Genomic DNA, 16,483 nt, shown 5'->3' on the forward strand with positions numbered 1-16,483 from the left:
TTATAGGGTGTGCCAACCTGCAGTTCCTCTGTACCTCCCAGCAAGTGTGTACATGTGAAGTGCAACACGGCCAGGCTCCCCGGTGGGAAGGAAGGCAAACCCAAGGCCTCTGGAGGTCCCAGTAAATTGAGACGAGCAGAGCGCTCAGAAGTGAAGGTGGGAGGGTAGAGAGCGTGTCCACCTTACGTGGAATTATCCGCTAGCCAGTTCTCCTGAAACCAAAATAAGTTACAATCTTTTATCTTAAGGGATCTGGTATCAAAAGAGGCAGCATGAATCAACACAGGCTGCTGGTTTCAATGGGGTGGCCCGCAACACTGTGCTGGGCCGCCTCTGAAGTTGGGGTGTTGTCTGCTAGTCCCTGGGGATGCTGAGCCCGAGAAGCTGGGTCACTCTTGAAGCCAGCCTCCCCAGGAAACAAACTCCCACAAAACCCAACTCTAGGGGAAGCATTCTAGGGATGGCATCCAAACTCAAAGCGCCTACGTGCCCTGTGCAGGAGCACAAAAGGACAACATGACCATACTTCTGTGTTAACATAGCTTTGCGTATAGAAGAAAGAGAGCACAGGAGCAGAAATGGGATCATGGGGTTCACTCACAGTCACCGAAGACTCTTTTTTAAAGGGCTCCAACAGTCTAAATTTAATTTTGCTGGATTCCCGCTACATGTCGATTTTAAGACCCCATTATATTAATAATATCTTTAAATATGTTGCTAGAGAAGATAGACATTTTTATACAAAAATATGTTATGCGTATAGAGTGTTAACATACTGTAATAAGCATAAAACTGTTCTAGCCAATGGAAATGCCCTTGCCCTCTCCCCATCTTTAAAGACATGGTCTGCCCCAGGCAGTGCACAGGCCACGTTTACAAAAATGAACAAACAAACCTTGGGTGTCTTCAACCACGTGATGAGGCTCCATGAACTCAGTCTCTCCCCAGGTCATCAACATGCACAAATCTTAGAGCTAAGATTTCAGCTTTTCTTCACGAGGTGCCTGGCCACACGGGAGGACTGCATCCACTCCTCAAAGGAAAGGCTTGGGCCCTGGCTTTCCTCCCAGGAGTTCGTGGGCTGAGCTGGACTCGAGACAGGGGTGTGCCACCCAGAGGGTGTGCCGCAGCCAGCGCAGGAAGAACGAGAAGTTTCCTGCATGATTCTAGCTCCTTCCTCACGTACAGAATCCTCACCCGCCTCTGCTCCCCACTCTATCTCCTATCAATTCTGAAGACCACTCTCAAGAACACTTCAGTTCCGATATTGCACCTGCAGAAAACCATCCTTTCTGAGAAGCCGGCATTAAAACATGCCCAGAATGTTCCTCAGATTTTCCTCCACTCTGCACAATCCAGAATCCAGATTTTGGTCACTGTCATTTCACAATAACTCAAACACATGCAGCGAAGAAGAAGGAGGAGGAGGAGGAGGAGGAGAAGGAAGAAGGAAGAAGAAGGAAGAAGGAAGAAGGAAGAAGGAAGAAGAAGAAGAAGAAGAAGAAGAAGAAGAAGAAGAAGGAGGAGGAGGAGGAGGAGGAGAAAGGAAGGAAGGAAGGGAGGAAGGAAGGAAGGAAGGAAGGAAGGAAGGAAGGAAGGAAGGAAGAAGAAAAGAAGAAGAAAGAAGAAAGAAGAAGAAGAAGAAGAAGAAGAAGAAGAAGAAGAAGAAGAAGAAGAAGAAGATTGATCTTCCCAAGCCTTCTGCCTTCTTTTTTTCACTTAATGAGTTATTGCCTCACCAGATGGGCTCTTATTACTTTTTTTAATACAAGGATTTAACAAAAATACTATAACTTGAGGAGGTTCCTTTTACTATCAGCCTATTCCTCGTGGCTTTGGACATTCTTCCCTGACAAAACATTGGTCTGAGGCAAGCTGTGGACTTTGAGTCCGTTTATATTAGGTACAGGCTGTCTGAAAACAATGACCTCATCCGGAAAGGCTCAGGAAAGAGGCATTTTTTTCCCTTTAGTCAGGAATGCCCTGATGCTGGGTTGGATTACCCGCCACCCACAGTCCAGCGTTTCTCCTGGTTATTTTTGAACACCAGGGCTTTTACAAACTGGAAACACTATGAAGATAGAGTTTAAATGGGAAAAGACACTTAGGACAAATATCCCCAGCCTCAGATATGTTTACTGGCTGAAGAGGTGGAAGGAAACTGCCATAATTGTTTTAAGTGTGAGGGTAGATCATTAAATTCCTGTAATAAAGACACAAGCACGAGCAGCCATTCTGAGATATTAATTTAATATAAAGCCCATAATCTACGCACTGGAAGGAAATACCACACAATCACATTATTTCAATATCAAGTTCGATTAATTGTACGTCCCCAGCTTACTCTCTTCCTCGTCTAAGTGGCTTATTTTGTTTTGGATTGGCTCTGGGGATAGCCATAGTCCTGGATTACCCCATCCGCTGGCCTCCTAGTCCAGGCCACTGCCTGGAACTTTGTGCCTCCGATAAGGTCCTCCTGACTTGGCCGAAGCACCAGGCGCCAGACAATGGAGCACAACTGGACTACTCGCTGATAAAATGCTTGGCATCTGCAGAGCTGTCTTATGTCAGCTGCTGCCAAAATGCCAGTCACATTGATTGAAATCTTCTGATTACGCCTAATGCCTAACATTCTCATGACAGTGATTTCATGCTTTCATGTTTCTTGGTTAGTGGCTCAGAAGTCTTACCAAATGATAGAACAGAAATCTTTCACAACTGCATTTTTAAAAAAATTCCTATTAGCATCATTTCAAATGTAATGGAAGCTAGTTTTTTCCTACTCCCTTGAAATCTCAGATTATGATTCCTACTGGATTTTATGCGAAAGGGGGAAGAAGAAACCACATGTTATGCTGCCACTATTTCCTGGAGCTAACCAAGGACTCTAATGAAGAGTAACTTGCACAGGTTCCTTGTCTTTCATAAGGCAGCACTGTGGAGGTGGAAGGGCAAGCCAATATTGAAACTTTGACTTTGTGAACAGTTAGCCAATAATATAGCTCCTTCCAAACCATGACCCACCCTCCGCACCCCCCTCCCCCGCCAGATTTGACTTCTGTTAGTTGAACTACAAATACTTTGGTGATTTATTAGACTCCGCAAATCAATTGCTCAAAAATTGTTTAAAATGTATAACCATATTCTAATGACATGGCAATGGTACTTCTGCAAAGTCATTTAAAGATCAGCGACTCTGGGATGCCTGGGTGGCTCAGTTGGTTAAGTATCCAACTGCTGATTTCAGCTCAGGTCATGATCTCAGGGTTGTGAGATCCAGCCCCAACAGGACATGGAAACTGCTTATGATTCTCTCTCCCCCTGTTTCTTTCTGCTCTTTCTATCACCTCTCACGTGCATGCTCTTTTTCTTTCGAAAAGAAAGAAAAATCAGAGCTACTGCTGTGCGTACTTTGCCTTACATAACTCAATCATCTAGGAACCAGGAGCATGAGCCTCTCCCTCAAAACCCCTCAGAACTCTTCCCAGGAAAGCAATCATCAGTCAGCAAAATTAATGAATAAAAACGTTTTAATTTGCCTAGGTACCTATATTTGAGAAATGCTTGATTAAGCGTTGTTAGACAGGTTTCTTAACCACGGACTTCTCAGAGACATTAATATGCATGGATGCCATGTAACTCTGTAAGAGACGAGGAATAAGATAAGAAGCATCTCCTAAATGTATTTGGCCAGAGAACCCTAAACCCCAGCACAAATAATAACTCAGCACAGAACAGAGTTTGGAAAACGCTGCTTAGGGGAAGGAGATCGCTAGATGGGATTTTTGAGATCATTCACCTCATAGCGTCAGAGATGAAAAACCTTAAAGCCAGAGGAATTTAGGAACCTGCCCAAGGCTGCACAGAATGCAGAAGCAGGTCAACTCCGCCTGGCAACGTTTGGTTCTGCTGTGGGGGGGCTTTGAGGGGCCACGGTGCCTGGCTCTGTGTGTGCAGAAGGTATGGGCCCCAATGATGCTACCACACCCTGGTAACAGACATGCTGCATGTTCTTCAGCAAACAGCACGTCTTACAACAGATCATGTTAAAAGAGCTGGCCTAGGAGATGAGGATCATGAGATTTATGACAGAGCTGAGAGAAAAATAGCAGAGGTCAATAACAAAACATGCATGGGGCCCTGGCCTCACCTTTCAAACTCAGCAGAAGAGAAAGAAACCTAAAGCAAACTGAATTCCATAAGAAAAATGATTCCCTTGGGAAAGATGAAAACTACATTTCTTAAAAGGTCATATTCAATAAGGAAGAAGACCCTTCCAGACCCTAACTAGAAAGGTACAGGAAAAAAAAATCAAGAACTCATTTGTCATTCCCCTTGAACTTGTGATCCAATGATACTCCCTTATAAGCCCAGATGGTTGGCACCAGTCCAAGCTCAGCTCTGTGACTCCATTGGAAGGATCAACTTTAAGAACTGAATGAACTTGCAGTTCACCAACCTCTTAAACACAAAGCACTCTTGATGGTGGCTGAATCTGGAAAGAGTCTTTATAGTGCACAAGTATCTCTGTGCTATCGGACCTACGTTCTGCTTATGCTTTCCAGGTGGATCCCATGTGATTATTTTTATGACCAGAAATGAAATTTTATGGACTTTACTAAGTTAATATCGATGCCTCTTACATATGGTCATGACTATCCGCTTCGTAAACTGCAAATAGAATAGCCTCATCACTATTCATAGCTCACATTTACTGAGAACTCTCTCTCTACAGGCATTGAAGATCCCCTCAATGATTTCTTATAACCCTCTGAGGCAAGCACCATCATGATCTCCACCTTAAAGATGAAGCAACTGAAGTAGAGAGAAGTGCAAGAAATTGTCCAAGGTCACACCCCCTGCGAGAGATACAGCTGTGGCTTGGGCCCAAGCAATCAGGATTGGAGGCCATACCCAAGATGCTGAAACTTCCTCAAGATATTAAAACAGCTCAGGGAGAATGATTATATCAGAGAAAATGCCAAAGCCATCTCCACATCTGAAATTATGATGAGTTGATGCAAAGCATGAGTTTAGCAGTGCATGGGTTACTGCAAAGAGGGCAGCCTGGGTAGCTCAGCGGTTTAGCGCCGCCTTCATTCAGCCCAGGGCATGATCCTCGATCCCCCCAGGATTGAGTCCCACGTCTGGCTCCCTGCATGGAGCCTGCTTCTCCCTCTGCCTGTGTCTCTGCCTCTCTGTCTATTTCTCATGAATAAATGAATAAAATCTTTTTTTTTAAAAAAAAGAGTTACCGCAAAGGGGGAAGAAGCAGAAACAATGTACTTAGTGGTTGCCATCAGAAACCACCTCCATCGCCCTCCCTACCACCACCATAACTAAGGAGTTGACGACAGTGGACTTATTAGCTCCTCGACCCCTTATCCACTCATCTGCCTAGACTCTCGCTCTCACCTGCCTTAGCTGGACTACAGGGGATTAAAGGCATTCTGTATTCCCTGCCAAAATAACAGGCATTTCTCTTCAGTGGCTCATTTGACACAAATAAGCTGTAGGGACTGGGGGATTCCAATCTTTCCATGCTTTTGAAAAAGTGGTGAGGATAAGGTCTACAAGGAAGAAAATCACTGCAGAATGCAGAGGTCCTACCTCACTTTCATTGTAAGAGGATCAAATGTTAGGTTAAATCATAATGACTTACTAGAGTCTGAATTTTTTTTTAATTTTTTTTATTATTATTTATTTATGATAGTTACAGAGAGAGAGAGAGAGAGAGGCAGAGACACAGGCAGAGGGAGAAGCAGGCTCCATGCACCGGGAGCCCGATGTGGGATTCGATCCCGGGTCTCCAGGATCGCGCCCTGGGCCAAAGGCAGGCGCCGAACCGCTGCACCACCCAGGGATCCCTAGAGTCTGAATTTTTATAATTTCTACATTAATTACCGTTTGGCTTACAAGTGATAGATGACTGTGGCAACTGCAAAGTATTCCACACCTAGCTTCACCCCTAGAGAATGATGGAGGATATTTATTGACTGTATTATAGACAGAGGGCTGCATTTTGCATGGAATTTTGGTTTTTGGAGGGTAGGAAACAGAATTAACATCCAAAAGATACATACCTGCCCTGGCAATGTTACTACATAGTTCTAGGTCACCTATACCTTTTGCTGTGGGTACCACTCCCAAGCTGGTCCACTGTCTTTTTGGAAGCTGCATTCAGAGTTAGTGGGAAAAGAAAATATGGCACATTTCATTGAGGATGAGAATGTTCCCTCAAACCACTGACTCTGATTCAACCTCCCAGCTCACTTTGGGGGACTTTAAATTTAACGTTCTGTATGACCCTGCCTAGTTAACAGTTTGCTGACCATAAAACAATCATATTTAGTCTCTACTGCAAGCAACCATTTACTCATGGTCACATGCAAACTCATTATTCCAAATATGTTCTCACTGACTTTTGAAAATCTTAATGGTTTGTCTCTGCCTGCTTTCAACTTTCATTTGATGATCCAAAGGGAGCTGGACTAGTTTGTAACTATGTGTATCACAATTTTATGAATCTAATCAAAAATCAAAACAAAAATCTTCCTACTCTTCAAAATTCAAGAGAATAAGTCTAGTTTAAGGGATTTTAATGATACGACAAAAACAATATGCATTAAGCCTTTCAAAATAAGTCAACCCAGAGGATGTTTTGCTAAATGTTTTTAAGCTTCCTAAAAAACAACCTCTAGGTTCAAGGACAAAGTTGCCTTTAGCAGTCAAACACCTCTAGCAAACAGAAGCCTTTAGATATGCACATTCCTTTGAGCACACAGACAGGGAGTATGGAAGCTGGGGGTGGTGTGTGTCTTTAGATCATCTAGTCTGGATGTTTTGGAGCTCGTATACAGAATAATCAGGCTTTCAGGGATTGGTGAGGGGTTGGGGGTGAAGGGTTGATTCTGGGTTCCACCCCAACTTCCACCAAAGAAACTGTGTCTCATCTACTTCATTTTCTGAGCCTTTATTTGAAGAAAGGGTTCCATAGCTAAAAACAAAACATACTCTTTGAAAAAATGCCCATCCTGTCCAATATTTTCATTTTAGAAAGGAAAAGGAACGGAAAGCCAGGTGAATGAGCAGTCAAGGCAGGGTTACACCAGCCAGGGGTTCTGAGTAGCATACTCCAGTGCAAGCACTTTCCCCAAACTGCCAAGTCCACAGCCCCCAATAAACAGGTCCTCAGTCCTTGTCCATGAACACCCTCAGGTCTACTGCTGCGAGTCCTACTAGAACTGCCCACACCCCTACAGCACAGGCTTGCAGTTGTGGTGGTGGTCTTGTTCTTGTTCTTATCCTTATCTTTATCCTTATTCTGATTTTAGCTTTTCTAGAGTACTAGATAGGTGCAGGACAGGAGCAAGAGTCCTGCTGATGGGAGGTGAAAAATGAAACCTTCTGAAGTTTTATGTAAATTAATAGAAAATAATATTTGGTTGATAAAAGTTGAGTTTACACTCAAATTAGGATGGGAGCATGGTATGTCCTGCTTGCTGTGATCGTCATTCTCAAAGTTTTGTTACTCAGCAAACCACAGCCAAGCTTATGGTGTGGGGTCTTGTCCCACGCCTTCCACAATTCCAAGCCTCTGTGGTTGGTCTGGGATTGCATTCCGGACAAACACCACAGTCGCTGGTTCCAGGAGGATGGGTGCTTCATTTTGTAAAACAAGATGAAACCAAAGTGGGAGGAACAAAAACTAGTAAATTAAAGTGAACTATTCCAGCTATCCCTGGGGGCTGTGGTTGACATGAGGTTCCTTTATTTATTATTTTTTTAAGATTTTCATTTATTCATGAGAGACACACATGGCGGGGGGGCAGAGACACAGGCAGAGGGAGAAGCAGGCTCCATGCAGGGAGCCCGACGTGGGACTCGATCCCCGGTCTCCAGGAACAGGCCTTGGGCTGAAGGTGGGGCTAAACCGCTGAGCCACCCGGGCTGCTCGACATGAGGTTCCTTTAAATAAACTCCTAAGATGATTCTGGTTGCCATCCACCAGGTGAGTGGTCTGAGCAAGTTATATTATCTATATGTGTCTCGGTTTTCTCGCATGTAAAATAGGGATAATTATAGCACCTACTTTTTGGGGTGTTGTGAGAATTTAAGGAAATAGTTCCTGGTACATAGTAACCTCTATATAAATACTAGTTATCATAGTTATTCTTCTTATTAAAAAAAAACTAAGTACTAGACAAAGACCAGGGGCCAGAAAGTAGCAAGAGACCCAGCAATTTAAAATGAGAAATGAAAAAAAAATAAAAATAAAAAAAAATAAAAATAAAATGAGAAATGAGGGGTGGCAGGGTGGCTCTGTTGGTTGGGCATCTGCCCTTGGCTCAGGTCAAGATCTCTGGGTCTTAGGATTAAACCCCATGTCCAGCTCCCTGCTCAGCAGGGAGTCTTCTTCTCTCTCTCCCTCTCCATCTGCCCCTCCCCACCCCTGCTCTTGATTTCTCTTTCTCTCTCAAATAAATAAATAAAATCTTAAAAGAAATTAAAAAAAAGAGAGAACAAAATGAAATTGTTCTGAAGTTTAATGTAAATCAATAGAAAATAACCATTGGTTAATAATAGTGGAATTTACAAGTTGGAATCTTTGTCAGCCTCACTGTCTAATCTAGGGTCTTGCTGCTCCAAGCCCCCTGGAGCAATAGTATCGCCATCACCGGGAACTTGTTAGAACTGCAGAGCCTCTGGGCCCACCCCAACTCTCACCAACCAAATCAGAATCTGCCTTTAAACAAGGTCTCCAGGCAATTTCCCAGCCCATAAGAGCTGGAGAAGGCTGCTTTATGGAGTATACCGAGATTTCCCTGTTTGTAAATGAAAGGAGTAAGACCTCATTCTACAGTTACATCTCCACACATTATCCTAAATTCTACAGCCCTTTCCAGCAGCAGCCCTCATGTTACATCGTTTCACTAACCTGAGTCTTAAGGCGGATGCTCCTTTTATGGGATGGAATAATAGTTCAGGAGGGCATCCAAAGCCACAAAGTCACCTCTTGTTAGTAATGTCCATGATTTGAAAGCGTCATCATCATGATCATCCGCCAATGGCTCACATTCATAGAGCTCTTAAAGTATGCGAGGATTATTGCAGATTAGTGCAACGAGCTTTCCAGATGTTCTCATGTACTCTCAAAACCCTTTCAAGTAGGGGTTACTCTCCCCATCTTACACAGGAGGGAACTGAGCTCAGGGAGGCAACATCACTTTCTTAATGGAAAAGGGCCTTTCTGAAGTCAGCTCCCTTACTACAAAGTATATGCCTATGACATCCAAGTCATATCTCTGTGGAATGGGGAGCAGTGATTATCTCTCTTTGTATGTGAGGAAAACTGAGTCCACAGAGTGAAAAAACTGTATAGAATCAACCACCTAAGGTCAGAAGTCAGGCTGTTAGGGTTCAAGTTTTTCAAATTAAAGAATTCTGCTGCCAGAAATGCCAGGGTGCCTGGGTGGCTCAGTCAGTTAAGCATCCGACTCTTGGTTTTGGCTCATGTCGTGATCTCAGGGTCATGAGATCAAGCCTGTGTTGGGCTCTGCACTGGGTGTAGAGCCTGCTTGAGGTTTTCTCTCTCTCCCTCAGAACCCCCACCAAAGAAATGCCAATGATAATGCAACAGCAAGGAAGAGATGGGGAGGAAAACCCCATATAAAGTGAAAAGGACATTTTCCATTCATGAAGTTTTGCACAACCAAATCAAGGGACTTCACATTTTTATCTCAGTGGTCAAGAGCTGACTGGTGTGTCAGATTCTTTGGCAAACTAGAACATCCAGATTTTTATTGCCATCACTTGTGGCAACTGGTCCTCGTCAGCATATCACAGCTAACGTCCCACACAATCATCCTTGCACACCTGGGAAATTCCCCCAGTGACAATCTCTCTGACTTCCCTCGCTACATCTCTATCCATGTTTGATACCAAAGAGTTCAGCAAGATCAGTCACAATCTTTCCTTGATAGCACCATCATCGTAAAGTTAAAGATGCAGGTTTTAGGATCAAGAGGTCGGGGCTGCTGGCCCAGGCCCCAGAGAATGCCTTCCATCCTCATCCCTGAGGGCAGCAGGGAAAAAAACAGAATTTGTTGACTTTGGACTCTATTAGTTTGTGAGGGCTGTCACAACAAAATACCACAAATGGGGATACTTAAGCAACAGAAATGTATCTTCTCTCAGTTCTGGAGGCCGGAAGTCCAAGATCAAGGTGTCCACTGGGTTTGGCTCCAGAGGCATCTCTCCTTGGCTAGCAAATGCCCACCTTCTCACTCTGTCCTCATATGGTCGTCCCTCTGTGCGTACATGTGTCTGCTACCTCTTCCTCTGTGTCCAAATATCTTCCTTTGTGTGCTTCTTGTAAGGACACCAGTCACATGAGATTAGGGCCCACCCTAATGACCCCATGTTAACGTAACTACCTCTCTAAATTAAAGGCCTAATTTCCAAAAACAGTCACATTCTGAGGGACTGGGAGATAGGGGCTTCAACATGTGAATTCTGGGAGGACACAATTCAGCTTATAACGCACGCTAACTGGATCTTGTCATCCATCATCACCAAGTCCTAGTGCTAGGCTGAGGCCAACTCATCCAGTCCTGTAAGAACAAGAGTTTCTAAGAATCTGAATCTTTCAGTCCTTCGACTCACAGAACCTGGAGGAGGAAGAAAAAGAACAGGGTTCCAGATCAGACCTTAGCTTTTCTGGTCTATGCTGTCAGAGACAAATAATTCTCAGCCTCCCTTTCTATCAACATAGCCTCTCTTCTTCCCCACCCCCACTTGTCATGTGCTTATGTAAGGTCACTCAGAGGTGGGTTTTTGAAAAACCTAAGTGCCACTTGTAAAACAGTCTGAGTTAGAGATGAGCAGTTGCTAAAAAGTATGAGCTGGAATGAAATGCTGGAATCTGGCAGCCCTTAAGGCCTCTCGTGCCCTGCGGTAAATGCTCCTGAGTATGGGATGGATGAGTCCTGGGGAGCTGGCCCTGGCCTCCCAGACAGCTGTTTGCTATGGTAGGATAGCCAGGAGGCAAGAGCAGCCCCAGGCTGGCCCACTCAGCCTCAGAGGCAGCACCAGCAAATGTCAGCAAGTAGGAGGGAGGAAACCCAACACAGTGCAAGTGTGGCAGGAGGTTCTGGCTTCACACAGTGTTGTACGGATGGCTTCTAACAACGATTGGTATTATGGACATTATGCGTTCATGGGCGCCTAAACCATGATGTCGTCATAGGAATAGTGCAAGATGAACATGAGAGTGGCACTTAAACGATGAAAGAGAAAACCCACATGCATCATTCAAGCTAAAAAACCTCTAATTTAGACTGCCATAAATTTCAGTTTTAGTAATTCGGCTATTCTTTACATCATCAATGTTTAAACTTGCTTCCCCAAACCTAGTCATATTAATATAAAGTTCTATAATTTCCCTGAGGCTTTTAAAAGTTTATTTTGCCATTTTGGGTGGTGTAAGTGCTAAAAGGTAAAAATTATTTTAGATCAATATATTAAATATATTAAAGATTATGCTTTAGAGACCTCTTGTACATGCAGACCAACATTACTATAGTGGAAAATTAACACCAGCAAGGAAACAAAAGAAAAAAATCAATCCCCCAAATAGAAATCTCCTTTTTAGTTCATTTACATAGATGAAGAAACAACGAAGAATTACAAGATATTTCCAGAAAACAACCAGCACAAAGTGGGACAAAGATGAAAACAGAAACATAGGATTGTAGAGAAAACATGTAACTCATGCAACAGAAGAGGCCCTAAACACAAGCTCAAATTCAATTCATATCCTTTAAGGTATCTGAGAACACACTGTACCCATGAAATAAAAATGGTGAAAAAAATTAAAGGAGCCTGAGAAAAATAGAGTTTTGGGAAATTAAAAATTATTATTAGGGGTGCCTGGGTGGCTCAATCAATTAAACGTCCAACTCTTGATGTCAACTCAGGCCTTGATCTCAGGGTCATGAGTTCAAGCCCCCACCCCCATTAGGCTCCATGCTGGGGATGGAGCCTACTTAAAATAAATAAATAAAAATCATTATGAAAATAAAAGAAATTCAACAGGCTAGAAAAAATGTCAAGATCTCTAACAAGGTAGAGTAAAATATAAAAGACACTGAAAATATGAAAGAAGAATTAAGAGAGGTGGAGGATGTCTAGCATCCATTTTAATAGGAGTCTCAACAAGAGAGAACAAAGTAGAAGGGAGTAAATAATAACAGAAAGTTCTCCATATGTGAAGAAACTGATCTTTATATGGAACGGCCAAGCCAGGTGCCAAATAAGGAGACAAAAGACAAACAGCAAGACATGTCCTGGTGGAATTTCAAAACTCTGAAAATACAGAGAAGATCTACAAAGAGATCAAGAGTATCTATCAGAGACCAAATCAGGCTCCCAAGAAAGGAAAAGAATTCTATACACCACCAGACTTGGCAGACCCTCGGGATGTCAGAAGATAGTAGAACAAAGCCTTTTGAGTTTTAAGGAAAACACAGCTTTGAATCTGGATATCTATACCAGGCCCATCAAGTATGTGGGCAAAATAAGGCATTTTTCAGACATGCAAGGATTCGATTTACCTCTCATGCACCCTACTGAAAAAAAGTTACTTGAAGATTAACTCATACAGAAGGAAAAATTAGGGTGGCTCAGTCATTTAAGGCTCCTACTCTTGATCTCAGAGTTGTGAGTTCGAGCCCCACACTGGGCTCCACACTGGGTGTGGAGTCTAATTAAAAGAAAAAAAAATTAAAAAGAGAAGGAAAATTTAATCCTCAAACATAAAGTTACTGATTCCAAAAAAAATTAGAATTAGTTTAAGAATCAAGTGCGGGGGGTGGTGGTAGGGTAGAGAATCCCATAATGGCAGTTACGTCACAGATCTAGAATCGAGTGAGTCCAAATTAGAACATGGTCAGAAAGTTCAAAGAAAGCATCTTCAAGAAAATATATTTCATTCAACAAGTTAGTATGATTAAGAGGATGGAAGATCTTGGTGATGCTATTGATACATACATTTTGCTTAGGAAAAAATATTAGAAGCTTTATATAACTTAAAAATCTGTATAAGAAAATCACGGTCCAAATGTGAAGCAAACTAAAAAATAACATAATTTTGAGAAAAGAAAAAGATTTTGGAAAAGGGCATTTTGGTGATGATGCTTTGATAAATGCCAGAACATTCCCTTAGAGTAAAACAGACTTCGTTGCACAAAATCCTAATTCCTTCCCTCTAGATGCAATCACGTATCACTTCTGCAGTTAAGAATGTTTACATATTTTCAATATTATAAATGCTTTCTGCTGTTTTTCAGAGCTAAAAATCAGCTTATAGTAAATATAAAAGCATAAAAATTAGAAGATTTCAAATATTTAAACCTTGACCGTGTGAAAGTGATGTACAGCCAAGAGCAATGAGAAGGCATCATGGAGAGTCGTATTTAAAGTCAGATGAAAAACAGTATATCATTTAGAGCTTAAAAGACAACCAATCATAGATTTAAAACTAATGAAACTCTGGACATGAGTGTTAAAGGTAGTTAACAGACAGTGTTGAAAAAAGTACAAGTATTACTCAGAATATTATTTAGAATTACAGTGGCACCACCAAAAGAAAAAAATAAACTTTTCAAAGACAGTTTTATCTGTTATAAAAGAGCAAACAAGGGGATCTTTTGGGTGGTGGAACTGCTCTGTGTCTTGGCTCAATCAGTGTTAATACAGTGGTGATATCATATTAAAGTGTTGCAAAGTGCTGTCCAGTTCCAAGACAGAATCAAGCAGAAAAGTTATTTAATTGATTATATTCTTAATTCTACCAAGCTAATCTACTTCTTTCCTTTTTCCAGATTTATTGAGATATCATTGACAAATAAAATTGTAAGGCTTTTAAAGTGTACAACGTGATGATTTGGTGTACAAAAGATTCCCATCCTCAGTTAATTCATACATCACATAGTTATCTTTTCTGTTTCAGTGAGAACACTTAAGATTTACTCTCTAACCAAATTTCAATTATACAATACAGTATTACCAACTACAGTCACCTCATTATACTTTAAATTCTCAGAACTTATTTATCTTATAACTGAAAATTTGTGCCCTTTTACCAGTCTCTTCCTATTTCTCCCACCTCTGGGGAACTACCAATACATTGTTTCAATGAATTTTATTCTTTTTTTTTTTATTCCATATATAAGTGACACCCTAGTACGTTTCTAGATGTATAAGCAATTATTTCATTGCATATTATATGTTCAATTGACTTTTTACAAAGGCCACAATGCAACTAAATGAGGAAAGGAATCTTTTCAAAAAATGATGTTAAAGCAACTGGATATCCATGTGGGAGAAAAAATGAGCCTCAATCCCCACCTCACAGCAGTCTACACAAAAATTATTCTGACATGGATCATATGTGTAAACTTAAAATCTAAATGCGTAGAACTTTTAGAAGAAAACATAGAATACCTTTGTAACCTGGGGTTAAGCAAAGATTTATCAGATAAGATACAAAAAACACAAACCATAAAAGCTGATAAAGACACTACTAAGAAAAGAAAAGAGCAGGGCGCCTGAGTGGCCCAGTCAGTTAAGCATCTGCCTTTGGCACAGATCATGATCCCAGGATCCTGGGGTCCGCCTGAATCCAGCTCCTTGCTTACCTCAGCGGGGCACCTGCTTCTTCCTCCCCCTTTGCCCCTCCTCTCTGCTCTTGTGCACTCTCTTGCTCCCTCTCTTTCTCAAATAAATAAATAAAATCTTAAAAAAAAAAAAAAAGGAAAAGAAAGAGGCAAACATCAGGCTACTGGGAAAAAATTTTGTAAAGCATAAAGTGGACAAAGAACTTCTACTCAGAATACATTAAAAAAAACCTACAATGCAATAAAGAAACAATATAATTAGAAAGAGCCGAACCAGCACTTCAAAAGATAGACAAGCAAATGACCACTAAGCACATGAAAAGTTCCCAAATAATGGGCTAATTAGCCACCAAGGACATACAAATTGAAATCACAATATGATGCTACTATACCAAATGAAAATACCAAGTGTTAGTGAGGATGTAAAGCAACCAGAACTCTTATACATTGCTAGTGAGAATATAACATGATGAGATAATCTTGAAAAAAAGGTTTGGAATTTTCTTATAACATTAAATGTACACCTATCCTTTGACCCAGCAATTCCACATATGGATCGTTACCCAAGAGAAATGAAAATACAAATCCACAAAAAGAATTTTTTGAGAATGTTCATAGCAGCTTTATTCATATTAGCAAAAAAAAAAATTATAAACAAGTCAAATCTCCATTAAAAGTATATGGATAGGGCAGCCCTGGTGGCTTAGTGGTTTAGCACCGCGTTTGGCCCAGGGGGTGATCCTGGAGACCCAGGATCGAGTCCCACATCGGGCTCCCTGAATGGAGCTTGCTTTTCTCTCTGCCTGTCTCTCTCTCTCTCTCTAAAAATAAATAAAGTATTTAAAAAAATCTTTAAAAAAAAAAAAGTATATGGATAACATGCAGAAGAATGAAACTAGACCACTCTCTTTCACCATACACAAAGATAAACTCAAAATGGATGAAAGATCTAAATGTGAGACAAGATTCCATCAAATCCTACAGGAGAACACAGGCAACACCCTTTTTGAACTCGGCCACAGTAACTTCTTGCAAGATACATCCACAAAGGCAAAAGAAACAAAAGCAAAAATGAACTATTGGGACTTCATCAAGATAAGAAGCTTTTGCACAGCAAAGGATACAGTCAACAAAACTAAAAGGCAACCTACAGAATGGGAGAAGATATTTGCAAATGACATATCAGATAAAGGGCTAGTTTCCAAGATCTATAAAGAACTTCTTAAACTCAACATCAAAGAAACAAACAATCCAATCATGAAATGGGCAAAAGACATGAAGAGAAATCTCACAGAGGAAGACATGGACATAGCCAACATGCACATGAGAAAATGCTCTGCATCACTTGCCATCAGGGAAATACAAATCAAAACCACAATGAGATACCACCTCACACCAGTCAGAATGGGGAACATTAACAAGGCAGGAAACCACAAATGTTGGAGAGGATGTGGAGAGAGGGGAACCCTCTTACACTGTTGGTAGGAATGGGAACTGGGGCAGCCACTCTGGAAAACTGTGTGGAGGTTCCTCAAAGAGTTAAAAATAGACCTGCCCTATGACCCAGCAATTGCACTGCTGGGGATTTACCCCAAAGATACAGATGTAATGAAACGCCGGGACACCTGCACCCCGATGTTTCTAGCAGCAATGTCCACAATTGCCAAACTGTGGAAGGAGCCTCAGTGTCCATCAAAAGATGAATGGATAAAGAAGATGTGGTCTATGTATACAATGGAATATTACTTAGTCATTAGAAACGACAAATACCCACCATTTGCTTCAATGTGGACGGAACTGGAGGG

General features: G+C 41.6%; 1 protein-coding gene across 36 annotated transcripts in view; it reads right to left on the reverse strand.

Annotated features, from left to right (window-relative positions):
• Positions 1-16,483, reverse strand: part of ABLIM1 (actin binding LIM protein 1) — a 342,319-nt gene that overhangs the window by 209,486 nt on the left and 116,350 nt on the right. For 7 of the 36 annotated variants that reach the window (XM_072740163.1, XM_072740168.1, XM_072740148.1 and 4 more), the window contains exon 1: positions 896-1,872. The exons of the other annotated variants lie outside the window; for them this stretch is intronic. In XM_072740163.1, coding sequence (XP_072596264.1) covers positions 896-959 — 64 coding nt within the window. In that variant the 5' untranslated portion in view covers positions 960-1,872. Of the gene's footprint in view, positions 1-895; positions 1,873-16,483 lie in introns of those variants that run through there. 36 annotated transcript variants of the gene reach the window in all.

This window comes from Vulpes vulpes, chromosome 15, assembly GCF_048418805.1.
Source record: "Vulpes vulpes isolate BD-2025 chromosome 15, VulVul3, whole genome shotgun sequence".
In the NCBI taxonomy this organism is placed as follows: domain Eukaryota; kingdom Metazoa; phylum Chordata; class Mammalia; order Carnivora; family Canidae; genus Vulpes; species Vulpes vulpes.